At 42.5% G+C, this 19,173-nt stretch overlaps 1 protein-coding gene across 4 annotated transcripts; it reads left to right on the top strand.

Annotated features, from left to right (window-relative positions):
• The first annotated feature begins 1,390 nt into the window (after positions 1-1,390).
• Positions 1,391-6,740, top strand: LOC131315659 (trihelix transcription factor ENAP2-like). 4 transcript variants are annotated; one of them, XM_058344842.1, is made up of 4 exons: positions 1,391-2,754; positions 3,917-3,993; positions 4,148-4,206; positions 4,642-5,203. In XM_058344842.1, exons 1-3 carry the CDS (start codon positions 1,902-1,904, stop codon positions 4,190-4,192), a joined length of 975 nt encoding a protein of 324 aa, XP_058200825.1. In that variant the 5' UTR covers positions 1,391-1,901; the 3' UTR covers positions 4,193-4,206; positions 4,642-5,203. The 4 variants fall into 4 exon arrangements, with proteins under 4 accessions (XP_058200825.1, XP_058200827.1, XP_058200826.1 ...); XM_058344844.1 differs by lacking the exons at positions 3,917-3,993; positions 4,148-4,206; positions 4,642-5,203 and adding exons at positions 5,810-5,908; positions 6,321-6,740; XM_058344843.1 differs by lacking the exon at positions 3,917-3,993.
• Positions 6,741-19,173: the final 12,433 nt, after the last annotated feature.

Here is a 19,173-nt window from a genome sequence, read left to right as displayed (position 1 = left end):
TGAGGTGTCTTTTGGTTTATGGTTATTACTCGCTCAAAGGAATACGTTGAGCCACCGTGTAGGAAAGCAATGACCCAACAAGGTACAACAATACCAACCGTCGAGGAGGTAGGTGTAGGGAGGTATTCCTGAACAAACACAAAAAGAACCAGAACACGTGGTACGTGGGACCACGGGACAAGTAAGGTAGGTCAAGTCGCCGTGGAAGGCGGTGATCGGCAATGAGGACTGATGACATGGGATGTCATTGGTCCAAGCAGTCAATGAGAAACCGATGACATGGGAAGTCATTGGTTCAAGCAATCGATAAGGACCAAAGACATGAGAAGTCATTGGTCCAAGCAGTCTATTCGGCAATGGGAAGGCCGAACAGAGCGAGAATTCTTAAAAAATTAGCCTCGGGTGCAAAACCAGAAAGATCCAGAACAGTGGTACCCCGTAGAGAATAAGATCCCAAAAGTATAGGATCTAGATAAAATACCCAATGAGAATGGAATGTTCGACCAGCCATGGAAAGGAATCCTAAAAAGACTAAGGAAATAAATTGATAAGGGAACGAAAATTCAGAATATCCTGAGTTTCCTATACGAGATAAGGAAACTAAGGGCAACAAGGATGCTTAGGAAGCAAGCAAGCATACGCCTATATAAACAAGGTTAGCCTGGAGGTATATGGTATGCAATACGTTGCACTCATATTATTTATCTACTGATAATTAGGGTTTCCTCGAGTACGTGATATTAACTTAGGCATCGGAGGGCCTTTGCCAAGAGAGACAACGGTGCGCTCACTCCTCTCTGTTTTGCAGATTAGGGTTCTGACGACAAATTAGGTTTCCGGTCAAGAAGACACGAGTAGCTAAAAAATATATTAAAAAATATGGTTACAAAAAATAAATGCTTCAATTTTCAATCCGTTTAAACCGGTGTAAAAGATTTTATTTGTATGATCATTTTATCCTAAATAGTCATAATTAATTTTTGACTCGAAAGCTCTCGTTAATTAGTCCTAAGAAAGTAGTAAAATTAAATATCTCTTAGAGTTAACTAATAAGAGCCCTAAAGCCAAAAATTAATTATGACACTTTAGAATAAAATAATTAGAGAAATAAGATCTTTGTTTCAGTTCAAACAGATTAAAAATTGAAGCACTTAATTTTTTCTTTCTAAGCTTTCCACCAAGCAGGGTCTTTCGACCTTTTTTTTAAAACCCTTTGCAACCCTAAAACTACACCGTTTTGGGTCACTACACCCCTTCGGCTGCCCCCCGGATCCACATCAAAGTGGGCCCAAACATTAGCCCAACAGCCCAAGCCAGACGGGGCTCAACATTTCGATCCCAACAGATCTGCCCTACTGGCCAGTAGTTTCGTTCTTTCGTGCAGAAAAGGACAGTAACCTAACCCCTCTCTCTCTCTCTCTCTCTCTCTCTCTCTCCCCTCCGTTTCCGTTTCCTCTTTTTCTTCCCTTCCTCCTCAACCCCGATAAATAATCTTTAAACAAAAACACGCCCAAAAAAAACCCGACGACGACGACGTAACATAAAACCGAAAACCCGACACACGAAACCGGGTCCGTCCAATACACAGCGCGTGTCTTCCAGTCTCTGACCCCGGCCACCCCCCTCACCGAGTCGGTCAGCTTTCACCGTACGCACACACTCCCTGCTATCATGCGCCTCACGCGTCAGCCGACAACCGGCGCATCCTCGCCGCTCATCCTTATCCCTTCCTTTCCCCTACTACTCCTATTCCCCCCACCTACTCCCCTCCTCCTCATCATTCTAGAGAGAGAAACAAAGAAAGAGAGAGAAGGAATTACCGTCGCCGTAAGTTTAATAACCACCGCCATCGGTTACATCTCAGATCAAATTTAGAGAGAGAGAGAGGTGGGGGGGGGAGGATGGGTGAATTGGTAGAATCGGTGACGCCCCAAACGGCGCCGTTGTCACGGACGCTGCCGTTCCGTGAGGACTGCTGGAGCGAGGAGGCCACGTCGACCCTCGTCGACGCGTGGGGCCGCCGTTACCTCGACCTGAACCGCGGCAACCTCCGTCAAAAAGACTGGCAGGAGGTGGCCGACGCCGTCAACGCCCGTCACGGCCACACCAAGAAGACTCGACGCACCGACGTCCAGTGCAAGAACCGGATCGACACGCTGAAGAAAAAATACAAGGTGGAGAAAGCTAGGGTTTCGGACTCCGACGGCGCCGTCCCGAGCCCGTGGCCGTTCTTCGACCGGCTCGAGGTTCTCATCGGGCCAGCTGCGTCGGGGAAGAAGGTTTCCCCTTCCCCGCCTCTGGCCCTCCCCTTGCCCTACCGGAAGCCGGCCCCGGTTGCCGTGGTGCTTCCTCAGAAACGACCGGCCCCGGGCTCAGGTCCGGTCCCGGTTGTTTCGGATTCGTACTTCAGGAGGAATTACTCAGCGGTGGCTGCTGCAGCAGCAGCTGCCGAGGAGGAGGAGGAGGAGGAGGGGTCGGACGATTTGGAGACGAGCGAGGAGAGCGGAGGAGGAGGGTGGAGGAAATGGGGGGATGGGGGAGAGGCGGAAGGGATGAGGCAGTTAGCTAGGGCAATAGAGAGGTTCGGGGAGATTTATCAGAGGGTTGAGGGGGAGAAACAGAGGCAGATGATTGAGTTGGAGAAGCAAAGGATGCAATTCGCAAAGGATTTGGAGGTGCAGAGGATGCAGCTGTTTATGGACACCCAGGTACAGCTTGAGAAGATCAAGCAAGCCAAGCGGTCTAGTTCGAATGGTGAGAGAGATTTGTTGCTCCTAAATTGAACTATTTTTTGTTTTGTCTTATGTTTTGCAATGTTGAGCATTGGTGTTTTGAGTAGTGTATTTACTTGATTGAACAAGATAGGGAAATGAGTCAATTTGAATCATTAGAATGAGACTAAAGCGCAAAGTTGGCATCTTGATGCTTGAAAAGCCTTTCTTGTGGATGAAACATGACATAGTTTTCGTGATTGGTGGGCGAAAAGCGATTTTGCTTCAATTGGTGAGGGGTCTGTTGTCCCCGGATGAAACTAATTTGTGATCCGCTTCAATGAAGTTATTGATTTTCAGAAGCGTATGGGCTGGATTAAACAAAGATAATGATACGGTTGTACTATTTTGAATTGCATGAATGAAACTAATGCAGGAACCTTTCTTTTATGCAAGAACCTTTCTTTTAGGTGAAACTTCACATAATTTGGGAAATTTGAGGTTGGGGATGTGTGGGGTTTGGAGATTGGGCTAGTGTTTCATGAACTGTTATGTTGTTTGGTGATTGTTTTCATATATCGTGTTTAAATCCCTAGTAAGAAAACAAAGGAAATATCTTTTCTACCTAACTGAACGTTATTGTTTCATTTTTGCAGTATTGGATGTGGTAGAAGTTGTTTACAGTAATATCAGTTACATATATATTTTTTTTTTTGATAAGTACAGTGATATCAGTTATTGTGGCACTGAAGTTTCTTCTATGCCGTTTTTATTGGAAGTTATGCTAAACCCTATCCCAAAGTCTTCCCTTTCCCTGCATCATCAGCTTTGTATTAGTAGGGGTGTTTGGCTGGAAGTAAATGATTAGGGTTTTAGGAATTATGTTAATTTTGAGGGCTCAACTTCACATTGTGAAGAGCTTAAAAGGGAAAAAATATGTTTTTGAAGAGCTTAAGCGTGGCTTCTAGATACTTTTTGATGTTTGAAGTATTTGAATTTGTAGCGTAACATTGATTGTGGCCTTAAAAATAGTGGGTTAAATGCATGTTGTGCAAAGGCTTTACACAAAGATTTAAAGAGTGTTTGAGTAACTCTTTATAGTGGGTGGTATCCTGATGACATCAGAGTTCTCTGAATTTATCTCTGAATTCCGTTGAGATACCTGTACGGCGATTCTTTGAATTTGAGTCGGATTTGACGTTTAGGGAGGTATCAGGTATATCTACAACAAGGTCAACGGCGTCTTGGGCATGTGTCCAGATGTAGGTTACATAATCATCAGGTAGGGCTCTTCGCTCCTGCTTTCATTCCACTTTCTATGCTCCCACTCTCAATCTTCGCTCTCATAAAGTTTAGTACTTTGAGTTTTTTTTTAAAGGCTAATGCTCTCACTCTCGCTTTCGCTCATGCTCACTCATGCGCGTTATGTGACTTAGGTTTGGACGTCTGGGACACCGGCAGGCTGGAGAACGAGTCTATAGTTATTCTGACTTAGAGCATCCACAATGTAATAATCAAAACTAAAAGGTTGCTAAAGTTAGCAATGTTTGCTAAAAAAAGTGCTCACATTGTAATAACCAAACTTAGCAACTCATCAAATTTTGACCTTTGAATAACCAAACTCAACAACTTTTACCAATAACCAAACCCAATAATCAAATTCAAAACTAAAAAATTAAAAAACACCTCACATTATAATCGTCTCATCGAGACGAATAATTTGGTGTGGTCGGGTGCGTGATTAGAACTCGTTTGCAATTGGACATAGATGCATTGTGTATTGTGGGGGTTTTTTTTTATAGGGATACAAAAATAACCAATGTGGAAATCAAATTTGTTAGGTTTGATTATGAACTAAATGGATAATCAAATGCTGACGTGGCACATTTTGGTTATCGATTTTGATTATTCCCATTGCGGATGTTCTTAGGAGGGCATTCGAGGAGGGGTAACTGAAAGGGAGCTGTGAACTCCTCAGTTTTCTGGCTAGAAAGTTTTGGTGGTAGTACTAGATAGAAACTGGCAAAAATGAAGAAAAAAAAAAAGTAAAATAAGATACGTTTGTGGAGTTCTTAAAAAATCTAAACAAAGTTACTGCGCACTTTGGTGCTATGCAAAAAGGGAAAGCCTTTGTTGCCTTAACAGGGGTTTTGGCATTCTAAAGCTCCTCCAGCCTGTTGTGTAGAATATGGCTCTTGTCTTGTTAGGCAATGTTGACTTTTTATGATGCGTAGAATGTAGGCAAAGTTATTTTCCGGTGGTGCTCTCTTCCTGAAAGATAGGGGGGGTATCTTTTGGGGCCTTTTGATTTGTGTACTTGGTATTTGGAGTTGGTGGGTAATGCCACAGCCTGTTTGTATTTTGTGCACTCAGTGGTGCTTGTAACCAGTAGGGGTGTAAAGTAATTACCAGAACTGAATACTGGACTGGCAGTGAAAACCAGTTTTTGGTTGGCCTTCAAAAGTTTTTTGCCTGGTTCAGTTTTAAAATTATCTAATTATTTTTTCCTGGTTCTGTTCCTGTTTTATTATGTATCTTGCTGAAACCGGTCGATTGTGAAAGCCAGAATTTTCTTAGCCATATGTTGTTGCCTACTTGTAATTTTTGCCAGCCACCAATCCAAATCATCACTTATTCAAATTCCAGAAAACCATTGTGTTAAGAATAGAATTCTGCCAGGTATAGGAAAGCTTTTCTGGTTGGAGTTCTAGAAGCTCTCAAATTTGTAAGTGTCTCATGTTCCTCTGTTTGCTACCTGGGTTTTATGTAATGGGTATCTATCTTGTGTGATGTGGTGGATATGGAGGAAGTGAAATAGAAGGTCCTTTCAGGCAGTACAACTTCATGTAAATTGCTGCAAAGGAAATTCATTTTGCCCTTTAGATGCCTTTTTTCTTATTGACAAGAAGAAGAATCTTGTTGTTTAGATATATTTTTTGGGCGGTAGGGTATGTTGTATTGCTGTAGTGTAGTACAAAAAACATGGCTGTGTACTCGAAGACATGCTCAACAGCCTAATGTCTCGAGGTTGTGTGTTTCATCATTATTTAGTTATGTTTATGGCATTGGTGGTGGTTTACTTTCACATGCACATGCAGTCGGGGAAGAACTTTTGATGCGATCCTTACATCTGACGTGGAACAATGGCTACTAGTTGTTGGCTGGATATGTTGCCTCACTTGCCTGCTTAATGACATGTATGTAGCACTTGATTGTCTTGGTTGGTTTTGGGTTCACACCTAGAGATTACATGTCAACTTTTAGCTGCCAGTTTGAGTTTGCTCTCTGGCTGCGTACCTGTATGTCCATTATTCCTTTTCAAGTATTGTACGAACATTTGTCTCTCTTTTGTTCTGTATCCTTTTTGTGAGACTGGAAGTAGTCTCAAACTTTGATAAGGTGCAGCCTTTTCATGACTGTACAATTTTCCTGATTTCTTTAAAGAAGTTTGATAGGAACGTGTTCACTTATAAGCGACATATTAGCACTAAACAAGCACAACCCTTGAAAAGTTGTGCAATCCGTTGTTGGGTCTGCTAAGTTTTGTTTTGTACAATTGAACTTCAAGTATGCGGTTAATTTCTGAAGCTTTGTTATTCTGTTTTACAGACATCTACAGCTAGCCACGGGGAAGGACTTCGGAGGTTGTCGTTAATGCGATTGATATTATTAGTTTCTCTTTACATACTTATGGCAGCAAAGTACACCAAGTTCAGGTTGGTTTTGCTATTAGAGGATGTTGAAAAAGTAAACGGTATCGGCAAATTATCAGTGTATAAAGCTGTCGAAGGTTCTGGTGACTATATACCTGGCCATCGTCTTGCCTTCTCTTTTCTTAGTTGCACTCTTAATCTTAAATTAAAAGGACCCATTCCACCTTCTAGACTTTTAGTATCACTGTTCACGTTTTTTAATGATGCCGATGTATGCCCATCATTGCCCTTGACTGCACGAGGGGCGCTCTATTTGAACAAATTTGTGGTGGTGTTCGAATTTTCCTGGAAAGCAAGTTTAAGTCGGCTTAGTTTCCATGCCTCGTAGCTGGTCTGTGAATCTGATACACTTCGTCATGTTGGTTTCTTATTACAATTCATTGCATGAAGTGAATATAGTTTCCGCCAGATCTTGAAATGTGGCTTTGTGCAGATCATCACTTTGCCCATTGTCATTGCTTGCACCTGATTACTTGTTTGGATTATGGAGTAGCGGAGGAGTACTACCATTTATCTTCTCGTCTGTATTATCTTCAGTTCTACATCTTCAATTTCGCCCCATGAACTTTTCTACAATTCATGATCCTAAGACGTGGGATTCTTGGACCCTTGAGAAGGACTTGACACGTTCTTCTTTCTTTATTTTTTTTATCTTGTTCTTTTACTTCATGCAAAAGACAGCATGTTCAATTGACTATGAAGGTAGTTCAACCTCTGGTAAATCTTAGGTTATAAAAGCAATTCAGTAGTAGCTGTTAGGGCTGCAAACGAGCCGAATCGAGTTGAGCTGTGGTCAAGCTTGTTTAATAAATTTTTAGCGAGCTCGAACAGAGTGAGAAGTAGAGGTGTCAAACGTGTCGTGCCGGCCCGGCCTAGCCCATTTAACTTTGTGCTAATTGTGCTTCGTGTCATGCTATGCCGGCCCATTTACAGTATTTACTCAAATAATGCTGTGCCGTTTGTCAATCATGTCATGCCGTGTCAGCCCGTTTACTTAAATCGTGTTGTGTTGTGCCATGCCGTTTGCCAATCGAGTCGTACTGTGTTGGCCCGTTTTCTTAAATCATGGGGAAAATGATGGCCCAGGACGTGTTTTGATAATTAATACCCGTCAATGACATGCTGAGAACATTTGTTAATGCTGAAAATGTTCTTGGAGGGTATTAATTATCAAACATGTCATTGGCTGTCATTTTTCCTAAATCATGTCGTGCTGTGTCGTTTTCCAACTGTGTCAAGCCGTGACGGCCAATTTACTTAATCGTGTCGGGCCGTGCCGTGCCATTTTAAGTCGTATCATGCCTGTGCAAGCACATCGCCAACCAATTTTTTTCTCTATACAAAAGATTTTTCGTTGGTTTTGATGGACCAATTTTTTCTCTATACAATTATACAAAGGATTTTTTTTTTGGTATATGAGTATGGCATAACAGCATGGTCCATGGATGTAACAATTAGTCGCATGGAATCTTAGACTCACACTCACTCATTAGTCATCAAGAAAAAGAAACAAGTCAAAATTTGCATCGGCCAATCAACTTTTGTATACCAAAGAAAGAAATTAAAGATTGAAATAATTTCCCACCTTAGCTAGACAATCAAGCTGCAACGTTGCACTAGAGAATGAAATTAGAAGCTCCAATTAATTTACGCACAAAAACATCTTGTTTGGAACTTATTTTTAATTATTTCTTGTTAGATGACGAGGTAAATAATATTTTGATAAGTTTTTAATTTTACTTGTTACTCCCTCCGTCCCCTTTTTAAAGTCCAATATTTCATTTTGGACTGTCCCTTAATAAGTGTCCATTTTTGTAAAGTTACGGGGTAAAAGTTGGTAAATTTTCCATTTTGCCCCTAAAAGTAGATTACATTTTGAAAAGTTAGTGAGTAAAAATGCAATGATGATGTCTTCATAGAGGGTAAATAGAGAAAGTGGAGGTAAAAGTTGATATGAAAGATGTAATAATTATGTTTTCTTAATAAGTTAGAATTACAAAGCGAGACATTTAAAAAGGGACAGAGGGAGTATCTTGTAATGTCTAATTTACAAACTACATGTTCAAAGCCTATTCACTAACAAAAATAAATAACTGAATAAAAATTGATAATTTTTTAAAGGAAAAAATTGATTTTTTAAAGATATTATTATTTTAAATTAAAATTCTTAGTTGTTCACTATTTTTTCCTGAGAAATGAAAAATGCAAAAAAATATTGAATAATGATAAAAATAGAAAAAGAAAAAGAAGCCATTTGGCTTTGTTTAATAATTTATTTTTTATTTTTCCGTGCCTTATGTCATGCCCTTTCGTGCCGGTGTCGTGCCCATGCCCATGTCCGGCTAGAACCGTGTCGTGCCGTGCTGTTCCCGTCCACTTTCCGTACCTGTGCCCGTCTACGACCATGTCGTGTCGTGCCGTGCCAGGCCAACTTTCATGCCATGCCCGTGCCGTGCCGCCCACCTTCGTGCCCGTGCCGTGCCCAGTGACCACTAAGACTGTGTCATGTCGTGCCGTGCCGTGCCAGGCCAAGACCGTTCCTGTAACGCCCCATGCCGCCCCGTGCCCATGCCAGCCCGGCCCGGCCCATTTAACACCTCTAGTGAGAAGTCAACGAGCCGAGCATGAGCCAAGCCAGTCAAAACTTGACTCAAGCCTGAGCTTGTTCACGAGCTTACAAGAAAAATATATTCATACTTGCATAGTAGAAAAAGTTCTGATTGTGGATGTACATGTCTTATATGCATATTAGCTAAAAAAAGGAAGCCTTTATATCGAAATAGTCATACAATTTACTACAGTTTTTTTTATATTGTACATCAGCATATTACTTTCGAATTAATAAAAAGTAATGTAATCTTTTTCCGTTAAAAGAAAAGGAGACTTGTCGATCCGAGCATGCATTTCTAGGCTTGTTTATAATTTTTTTGTGAGCTTGAGTCGAGCTGATAATGCTAATGTACAGGATTGTTTATTATTTTTTTCATGAGCTCGAACGAGCTAAAAGCGAGCCGAACACTGAGCCGTTCATGAACGATTTGGTTCATTTGCAGTCTAGTCTGTGGTGGAGCTTTGTTCAATTGTTCATGTTTTACCATTTCAATAGTATTCTGACGATGGTCATCCCCCTCCTACTGAAGACTAGCATTGACGATAAGCAGATAATTATTTCTTCTTTTCTTCTTTTTTGACAAAAGGGAGAAGATTTTATTAATCTGAGAGGTGGAAAAACGCCTAAACATTAGAGAGAGAGAGAGAGGAACCCCATGGGGGCAAGGTAGTTGTCCACAGACCAGACAAACTACAAGAAAGGGCTTTTTTTTCCACAAGCATGTGCAACCCTATTACAATCATGTTTGACAAAATTAAATTCACACAACTGAAACGAATCTTTCAATGCTAAACAATCTTGTACCAAAACTGCGATGTCAGAAGGTGGATCTTTTGACATGGAACAGCTTCGGACAATCGACTTCGCATCCGATTCAATAAGAACTCGTCCTACATTCAGAGCAACACCCAAATTCATTCCATTTCTAATTGCCATAGGCTCCGCAAGCCGTGGAGAGGTGAGGCCGTCATATGACTTAATAAAGATTCCCAAAATGGAGCCGTTCACATTCCGAGCAATTGCTCATGTCCCAATAGTGCTCGTTACCTTTGATACCGCTTCATCAACATTAATTTTTATCATGCCTTCATCAGGTCTCCTCCAAACCAAAGTCTCAGGGTTTGAAGAAGCCACTTGAGTAGGGGAAGGCTTGACATTAGCCTCTAGAAACTCAAAAAAATCTGCTTGTGCCTCTCCATTAACTGCCTCCGCAGGCCAACTTGTACCATTAAACACCAAATCGTTTTGGGTTTTCCAGATCCACCAGCAATACGAAAGGCCGAGACCAAATGTTGAAGAGGGGAGATGAGCTAAACGGATACGATCGCAAATACAATACCACCAATCAAACATATGTATACAGTCATCAAGTTCCTCAGGTCTAAGCTGAAAAGGCGAAAGAATCCACACTTTTGAAGCAAAATCACATCGGAACAACAAATGACAAATAGATTCCTCCGCATTTCCACATAGTGAGCAGATTGGATCAAAACGCACCTTCTTTGCGGTTAGGGCTGAGTTGGCTAGAGCTTCATTGAAACACTTCCAAGCAAAAAATTTGATCTTTGGGTGGATAGGCAAGCCCCATAACTTCTTCCAAATCTGTGCCATCACATTAGTAGAACTAGATTGAGCGCCTTGATTATCCATCTCATTAATCAAGCTCTCTTTTCCCAAGCAATAAGCATATTTTACAGTGAATATGCCATTTGGGGAGTAGTGCCATACTTTGCGATCCCTTCTTTGCGTGGTACTAATAGGCAAAGACAGGATAACGGCTGCCTCTTCCTCATTGAAACTTTCTTTGATTAGCTGCATCTTCCAAGTCTTTGTGGAATTGTCAATAAGATCAGAAACATAAGTTATGGTGCTACTCCTTACCGAACTCGGCCTGACCTTGAAAGCCGGTGGTTTTGGCAACCAAGGGTCCTCCCAAATTCGAATGTCTTTTCCTGAACGAACCTGCCACCTCCAACCTTTATTGAGTAACTCTCTAGCCCAACAAATGCTTTTCCAAGCCCATGATGCCTGGTTGCTTACATTTGCATTGAAGAAAGTCGTGTAGGGAAAGTATTTGCCCTTGAAAATTTGTTTGAAGAGAGACGGTTCACCGGAAATCAATTTCCACCATTGTTTAGCTATTAAGGCCCTGTTAAAAGCTTCCAAGTCACGAAAGCCCAATCCACCTTTGCCTTTGCACCGACTCAGCTTATCCCATTTTATCCAGTGAATTATTCGCTCCCCTTCTTTCGAACCCCACCAAAATTTTGCTATCTCGGCAGAGATTTGATTCATGAACTGTTTGGGCAACCGGAAACAAGACATAGCATAGCTCGGAATTGTCAAGAGGACTGATTTGATTAAGACTTCCCTACCAGCTGAGTTTGGCCTTGAATCTGTCCAAGATCTTAATCGTTTAATCGTACGGTTTTTCACATATGAGAAAAGCTCACGCTTGGAATTTCAAAGGAAGACAAGGGGGCCTAAGTACTTAGCCTCTTTGGCTTCCATGGAGATCCGACAAGATTGGCTAATGTAAGATGAACTTCATGTGAGATGTTGGGATTGAAAAAAACTGACTACTTGTCTTTGTTAACTTTCTGACCGGAAGCAGCTTCATACAACTTCAGAATATTATAAAGGGCAGTGTAGGGAGGTAATCCCGAACAAATGAAGTAATAACCAAGCACGTGATACGAGGGATCACGGGTTAAAAGCGATACAATAAACCACCCTGAGCGGTGATCGGCGACATGGACAAATGGCATGAGAAGTCATTGGTTAAAGCTGACTGTTCAGCAAATAAAGACATACCATTATAATGGTCCAAATAGACAATAGAGGACCAGTTACATGTGAAGTAACTGGTTCAGGTAGTCTGTTCGGCTATAAGAGAGCCGGACAGAGGAAAAGCTCCAGCCAAGAGCTGGAGTATGGGGAATATTCTAGAAATATGATATCCCCTGAGGGATGAAACCCCTAGAATCTAGGATCTGGGAAATATACCCAACGAAAGTGGGATGTTCGACCAGCTATGGAAAAGAGTCCTAAATGAACTACAGTAATGAACTGATAGAGGAACGAGAGTCCAAGATATTTTGGTTTCCTATACGAGGTAGGAAACTTAGAGCAACACGGATACTTGGGCAACAAGCATCCAAAAATCTATAAATATGAGGTAAACCTAGAAGTAAGAGGTACGCAATACATGGCATTCGTATTATTTTCCTACTGATAATTAGGGTTCGATTACTAGTACGTGATACTAACTTAGGCATCAGAGGGCCTTTGCCACGAGGGGCAAAGGTGCGGTCACCTCTTGTTTGTTTTGCAGATTAGGGTTTAGGCAACGAACTCGGGTTCTAGTGAAGAGGCACGAGTAGCCATTGCAATCTGGTGCTGCTCGAAACACCAATTGTTTTCATCCCCCTACAATTGGCGCCGTCTGTGGGAAGGCGAACGATTTCCCTTTGAAAAACGACCATGGTGGAAATAGATCCAGCAACACCACACGATCCGAAAAATCTACTAGATGGAAGTGGAGATAAATCTTTGCCCAGGGCTCCGAGAAAGCCTGAAGGCGGACACAGGAGGACCACGAGTAAGGGTTGCTCCCTTACTGTTCATGACAACTCTAAGAATAGAGAGGGAGGGACGGCTTTGAGATACACGAGAAGGAGTAAATCCCACCGAAGGGATGAATCGGTCGCACACTCCAGGAGTGTGCACCATAGCGAAGATGTCCTCGGTAAAAAGAGGCAAGAAATCAAGGAGTATGCTCGTCTGATTAAAAAACGAGAGCATGAGATCAGAGAGCTAGAGGATATCAGGGGACACCCGGAGGATTCCGGACTGTCTCGAGGAAATTCCAGGGGCAACGAGTATGCTATGGTAAAATACAGAAAAACCCCTTCACGAGGAAGAAGTAGCAGAAGCAGAAGTCCAACCCCAAGGCAACACAAAGCTTCTCCACGAAAAGAGTGGAGCAGGAGCAAAAGCCGAACACCGGAATGAAGGAGGGCTTCTTCAAGAAGGAGGAGAAGCAGGGGCCGAAGTTCTACCCCTAAGGAGGATGAGACTAGGAAACATCATAGGGACAGGTACGAGAGACCTGATTCCGATTGGGAAAGGACTAGACCCAACAAAACGAAAGGACTAGAAGATGAAACCATGACTGCACGAGAAGCAACAAGAAAAGCATTGAGGAACATTGCATCCTCCCCTTTTGCAAGAAAGTTACAGGAGACTAGGTTGCCGAGCAGAGTGAAACACGAAACATTCGCCATCTACGAAACAAATGCTAATCCCGTGGCACACATACAGCATTACCAGCAGGCAATGTTCATGCATGAAGGAGATGATGCAATTATGTGCAAGATGTTCCCATCAAGTTTGGGGAAGGTAGCTTTGTCTTGGTTCCATAAGTTGGAACCACGCTCCATCCGAACATGGGTACAGTTGGCCGAAGAATTCACTGCTCGTTTCTTAACGAGCAGAAGAGCTCCAAAAACTTTTGAGAGCCTCTGCTTTATGAAACAATGCGAGGACGAGCCGATCAGGAGTTATGCAAAGAAATACTGGGAGACTTTCAATGAGATCGAAGGTTGCAGTGAGGAGTATGCGATAACCACGTTCAAAACCGGGTTGCCTGTTCGGGGAGAACTGCGTAAATCCTTGAACATGAGTCCAGTGGGAACACTAGCAAAGTTAATGGAACGGATAGAACAACATGCCAGAAACGAAGACGACATACTCCGAGAAGACGGCAAGATAGTTGCCGAGCAAGTTAAAGGCCTTGCAAAGAAAGCAGACAAGCCAGAGCCCAAAACCTATCGAGAGAGGAGGGACTATGGGCAGGCTAAGAGAGAGCCGAATAAACAAGCACTTGATCCCAAATCTTTCTTTTCCATTACCACAGTTTGGAAGGAGTCCATCTATAGGATTCTTTATCGAATAAAGAATCAGCTTTATCGAATAAAGAATCAGCCTTACTTCAAGTGGCCCCCAAGTCTTGGTGGAGATAAAAATACAAAACGTGCTACGAATCAGCACTGCAGCTACCATAAGAATTGGGGCCATATGACTGAGGATTGTGAGATGTTTAAAAGGCACCTTGACGATCTGGTCTCACGAGGTTATCTCAAGGAATTTATCCAAGAAGATCCCAAGGATAATATCCAAGAAGATCCCAAGGATAAAGAAAAAGCAATGGAATTGGATTACGAGCAGAATCCAAAGGGTATAATCCATATGAGACATGGATTGGCCGAGCCTTATACGAGGAACGAAGTGAGATTACTCCAAAGACAGATCAAACATGACCAACACATAATGCGGCTGGGAAAGAAGAGAGGGCGTGACGAAGAAACATGCAATGAGGGCATAGTTTTCACGGATAAGGATCTGGGAGGAGTCCAGGTACCTCACAATGATGCTTTAGTCATAACCCTACGAGTTGGGGAATATGACATGGAAAGAATCCTGGTGGATTCAGGGAGTTGCACCGAGGTGCTATATTACGATGCATTCAAGAAGTTGGGACTGACTCAAGCAGATTTGGTACCGTCAGTAACCCCGTTGATCGGATTCGAGGCAGGAGCAGTTTGGCCATTAGGAAAGGTAACTTTGCCTGTACGGGCTGGGACAGTGGTACTACAAACTGACTTTCTGGTGGTGGATGTGTCATCCTTCTATAACGTGATTATAGGGAGAACATGGTTACACAAGATGAGGGCAGTCTCTTCCACCTTCCATCAAATGGTAAAGTTCCCGAGATCCAATGGGTTTGAAAAGATCAAGGGTAACCAGAAGGTAGCTCAACAGTGCTTGGTGTCCATCGTGAAGAGAATCCAAAATGCCCACCATGTTCATACGGTGGAAGTCCTAGATCAACCGACTATCGAGGACGTCGGGAAGGACCCAACAGAGAGGGTAATTGAGGGTTTGAAAGAAATACAGATCAACGAGACTGATCTAGAAAGGTATTTCCTCATTGGAGAATCATTACCGGCTGAGGGAAAGGATAAATTGGTAAGTTTCCTAAAGACATACATTGACGTATTTGCCTAGATACCGGAGGAAATGCCCGGGGTGGATATAGATGTCATCTGCCACCATTTGAACGTTGATCCACAACATAAGCCAGTCATTCAGAGGAAGAGAAAGGCAGTCGTGCAGCATGTTGACACTGTTATCGAAGAGGTAGATCGTTTGTTGGAGGCCAAGGCAATATGAGAGGTTTATTACCCAGAATGGTTATCCAACACGGTGGTAGTGAAAAAGAAGAATGAAAAATGGTGTGTCTGTGTAGATTTCACAGACTTAAACAAAGCATGCCCAAAAGATAGCTTTCCTCTTCCCAAAATTGACCAGTTAGTAGATGCCACTGCTGGATATGAGCGGATGAGCTTTCTTGACGCATATCGAGGATATCATCAAATTGCTATGTTTGGGCCTGATCAAGACAAAACTTCTTTTATTACAACACGAGGGTTGTACTGTTATAGTGTCATGCCATTCGGACTAAGGAATGCAGGGCCAACATACCAAAGATTGGCAACCATCATGTTCAAAAAGCTCCTTGGTAAAACCATGGAGGTTTACATTGATGATATGGTGGTGAAAAGTAAGACTCGCCAACGACACATAGCAGATTTAAAGGAGGCCTTTGAAATCCTAAAGAAGTACAAACTAAAACTCAACGCCTCGAAATGTGCATTTGGAGTGGGATCTGGAAAGTTCTTGGGTCACCTTGTAACCATGAGAGGGATTGAGGCAAACCCTGACCAAATAATGACCCTACAGAATTTGCAAAGTCCCAAAACCACAAAGGAAGTCCAGAGATTGATTGGAATGGCTGCAGCACTCAACAGATTTATCAGCAGATCAAGTGATAAGTGCAGACCCTTTTTCCAGTTGCTAAAAAAGAGGGAAGGATTTGAATGGGGAGTAGAGTGCGAGCAAGCCTTCCAGGACCTAAAGAAGTATTTGGCCGAAGCCCCACTTCTGTCAACTCCACTACCTTGTGAGTCTTTAATTTTGTATCTGGCAGTTTCTGAACATGTTGTACATGCGGTCCTGTTAAGGGATACAGGATCCGAGCAAATCACAATCTATTACGTGAGCAAAACATTGCTAGACGCAGAAACAAGGTATCTGCCCCTTGCGAAGCTGGTCCTAGCATTAAGGACAGTGACAAGAAAATTGCCATATTATTTTCAAAGTCATAAGGTTGTGGTTTATACTAAGTTCCCATTAAAGTCGCTGCTACGAAAAGCAGACTTCTCGGGAAGGATCTCAACTTGGTCCGTTGAGTTAAACCAATACGATATTGATTATCAACCGCGCGCGGCAATCAAAGGCCAAGTGTTGGCTGATTTTGTGGCAGAATTCTCGCCTGCAGGAGCACCTTTGCCTCCTACAAGAAAGGAGCAGGTAACAGGGCCACCAGCAAAGAAGAACCAGGCCCCAGCCGAACAGGATCCCCTGGAATGGAAGCTATTTGTTGACGAATCAGCATGTAACACAGGGTCAGGGATTGGGATTGTGCTCTTTCCCCCTGATGGAGTGATGTTGGAACTGTCTGTTCGGCTAGGGTTCAGTGCATCAAATAATGTGGCGGAGTAGAGGCACTCCTAGCTGGATTGAGGAGTGCACGAACATTAAAAGTAAAATGGGTTAGGGTATATTGTGATTCACAGCTCGTGGTCAATCAACTGTCCAGGGAATACGAAACCCAGAGTGAAAAGATGGTGGCCTATGTGCAGACAGCCAAAGATCTGCTTGATACCTTCGAAAGGGTATATGTTGAACAGATAAGTTCTGGACAAAATGCTCACGCAGATTCATTAGCTTAGTTGGCTGCAGCTGTACCAACTGAGTTTAAAAGGAAAGTGGTAATAGAGTATCTAAGTGAGCCGAGCATTGGGAGAAGTGTGGAGTTGGTCTTGGACGTGAACCAAGGACCAAGTTGGATGGACCCAATTGTGGAGTTTTTACGAGACGAAATACTCCCTTCTGACAAAAAGGAAGCTCAAAAGATAAGGACCAAATCTGCTAGGTTTTGGCTGTTCCCAGAGAGAAAATTGTACAGGAAGTCTTTTACAGATCCCTATTTGCTTTGTGTGCATTCTGAGATGGTGCAAAAATTCCTACACGAAATTCATGAGGAAACTTGTGGAATCCATGCTGGGGGCAGATCCATAGCCCACCGAGCAATTACCCAAAGTTATTGGTGGCCACACATGCAAGAATATGCCAAGGTTTATGTGAAAATCTGTGAAAAGTGTCAGAAGTTCTCACCAATGATTCGGACACCAGCAGAAGACTTGGTGCCATTGACAAGTCCTTGGCCATTTGCCCAATGGGGTATGGACATCGTGGGTCCACTCCACAAAGCAACTGGCAATAGGAAATTTCTGTTGGTGGCAACGGATTACTTCACTAAGTGGATTGAGGCATAATTGTTGGCTAAGATCACTGAACCTATGATAGAAAGGTTCGTGTGGAAAAGTATTATTACTCGATTTGGGGTCCCTTATTCATTGATTACAGATAATGGGTCCCAGTTTCAGAAAAAAGTTTAAAGTTTTTTGTGCCCAATACGGGATACGAAATTACTACTCAACCCCAGCCTACCCTCAGAGTAACGGGCAGAGAGAAGCTTCTAACAAAACCATTCTTGACGGGATCAAGAAAGGTTGGATAAAGCAAAGGGAAAGTGGCCAGATGAATTACCATTGGTACTATGGGCGCATCGAACGACACCTAGGAGGTCTACGGGAGAGACCCCCTATTCATTAGTATATATGGTACAAAGGCAGTTATACCCTTAGAAGTTGGCCTTCCAACCAATAGAACATCATTGGTTGAGAGTGGGGGCAATGACAGGGCGCTTGAGATTGAGCTTGACCTTACTGAGGAAAAGAGGGAAAGGGCTCTGGTTCATTTAGCCTCATATCAGGAGCAGCTGATGAAAAGCTACAACAAAAATGTCCACCCACGAAAGTTTGGTGTTGGAGACCTTGTACTTCGAAAGGTGCTCGGTAATACCAAAGTGGCCAACGAGGGCAAGTTAGGGGCCAATTGGGAAGGCCCGTATTGAGTGACCGAGGTTGTGAGCATAGGGGCTTACAGATTGACAGATTTGCAAGGAAACCCAGTACCAAGGCCTTGGAATGTCCGTAATTTAAAGAAGTTTTTTATTTTAAGGCCTCCAGTCTTTTAGGACTGCATTTCGTGATTGTGTGGGAGTTATGAGTAAAACTCTTGTGTTTTTATTATTTGTTAATTGCAAGAGATACGAATAACGCCCTCTTAAGTTTCAAAGATTATGAATAAAATCACTTTTTGCAGTATAATATTGCGTTCTTGGTATTTGTTCTAAGAATACAAACTACGGGCTTGGTTTCCCCCATTCGTATTGGGGAGCAGGGAACAGGCACCTATACACTAAGTACGAGAAACTTAAAACTGTTGAGTACGTGAAACTTAGCAAGTACAAGTATGAAACACTTGTATAATTTGCAATTCGTTTCAACTACGAGAAACTTAGAAATATTTAAGTACGAGAAACTTAAATAAAGTACGTGAAACTTAGCAAATACACGTATGAAACACTTGTATGATTGAGAAACTTAGATACATACAAGTACGAAAAAAACTTGGTTCGCATACGAAAACATGCTTGAACACTTGCAGTACATACAAGTACGAGAATCTGAGGATTGTATAAGTACGCAAAACTTACAATTCATTTAAAGTACGAGCAACATAAAAATCATCTAAGTACGAGAAACTTAGATGTGCAGAATTACTGAGTACGAAACACTAGGCTGAATAAACATAACGAGCATATGTTTAAAGGGTCAATCATCAAAAACTTTGTTTGGATAAATTGTTTGCATTCGAACACATGCAAACACATGAGGAAGCCGAGCAAAATGTATAGTTATGCCACAAGGGGCTGAATACCTGTGTTATCAAAAGTATTAAAAGTACTGGTGCCTCGCAGGGCCAATGCTTACGGTCCCACAGGACCAACCAAACTTTTTCATACCAAATACTTACCTGTCAGTCCAGGTTTTGAACCTCCGGAGCAGTTTCATCCGGGATCTCTGCATGAACTTCAGTGGTAGCA

Source organism: Rhododendron vialii, chromosome 2a (assembly GCF_030253575.1).
Source record: "Rhododendron vialii isolate Sample 1 chromosome 2a, ASM3025357v1".
NCBI lineage: Eukaryota > Viridiplantae > Streptophyta > Magnoliopsida > Ericales > Ericaceae > Rhododendron > Rhododendron vialii.
The sequence above is the reverse complement of the archived record's forward strand: the minus strand, read 5'-3'. Positions and strand labels throughout refer to the sequence as shown.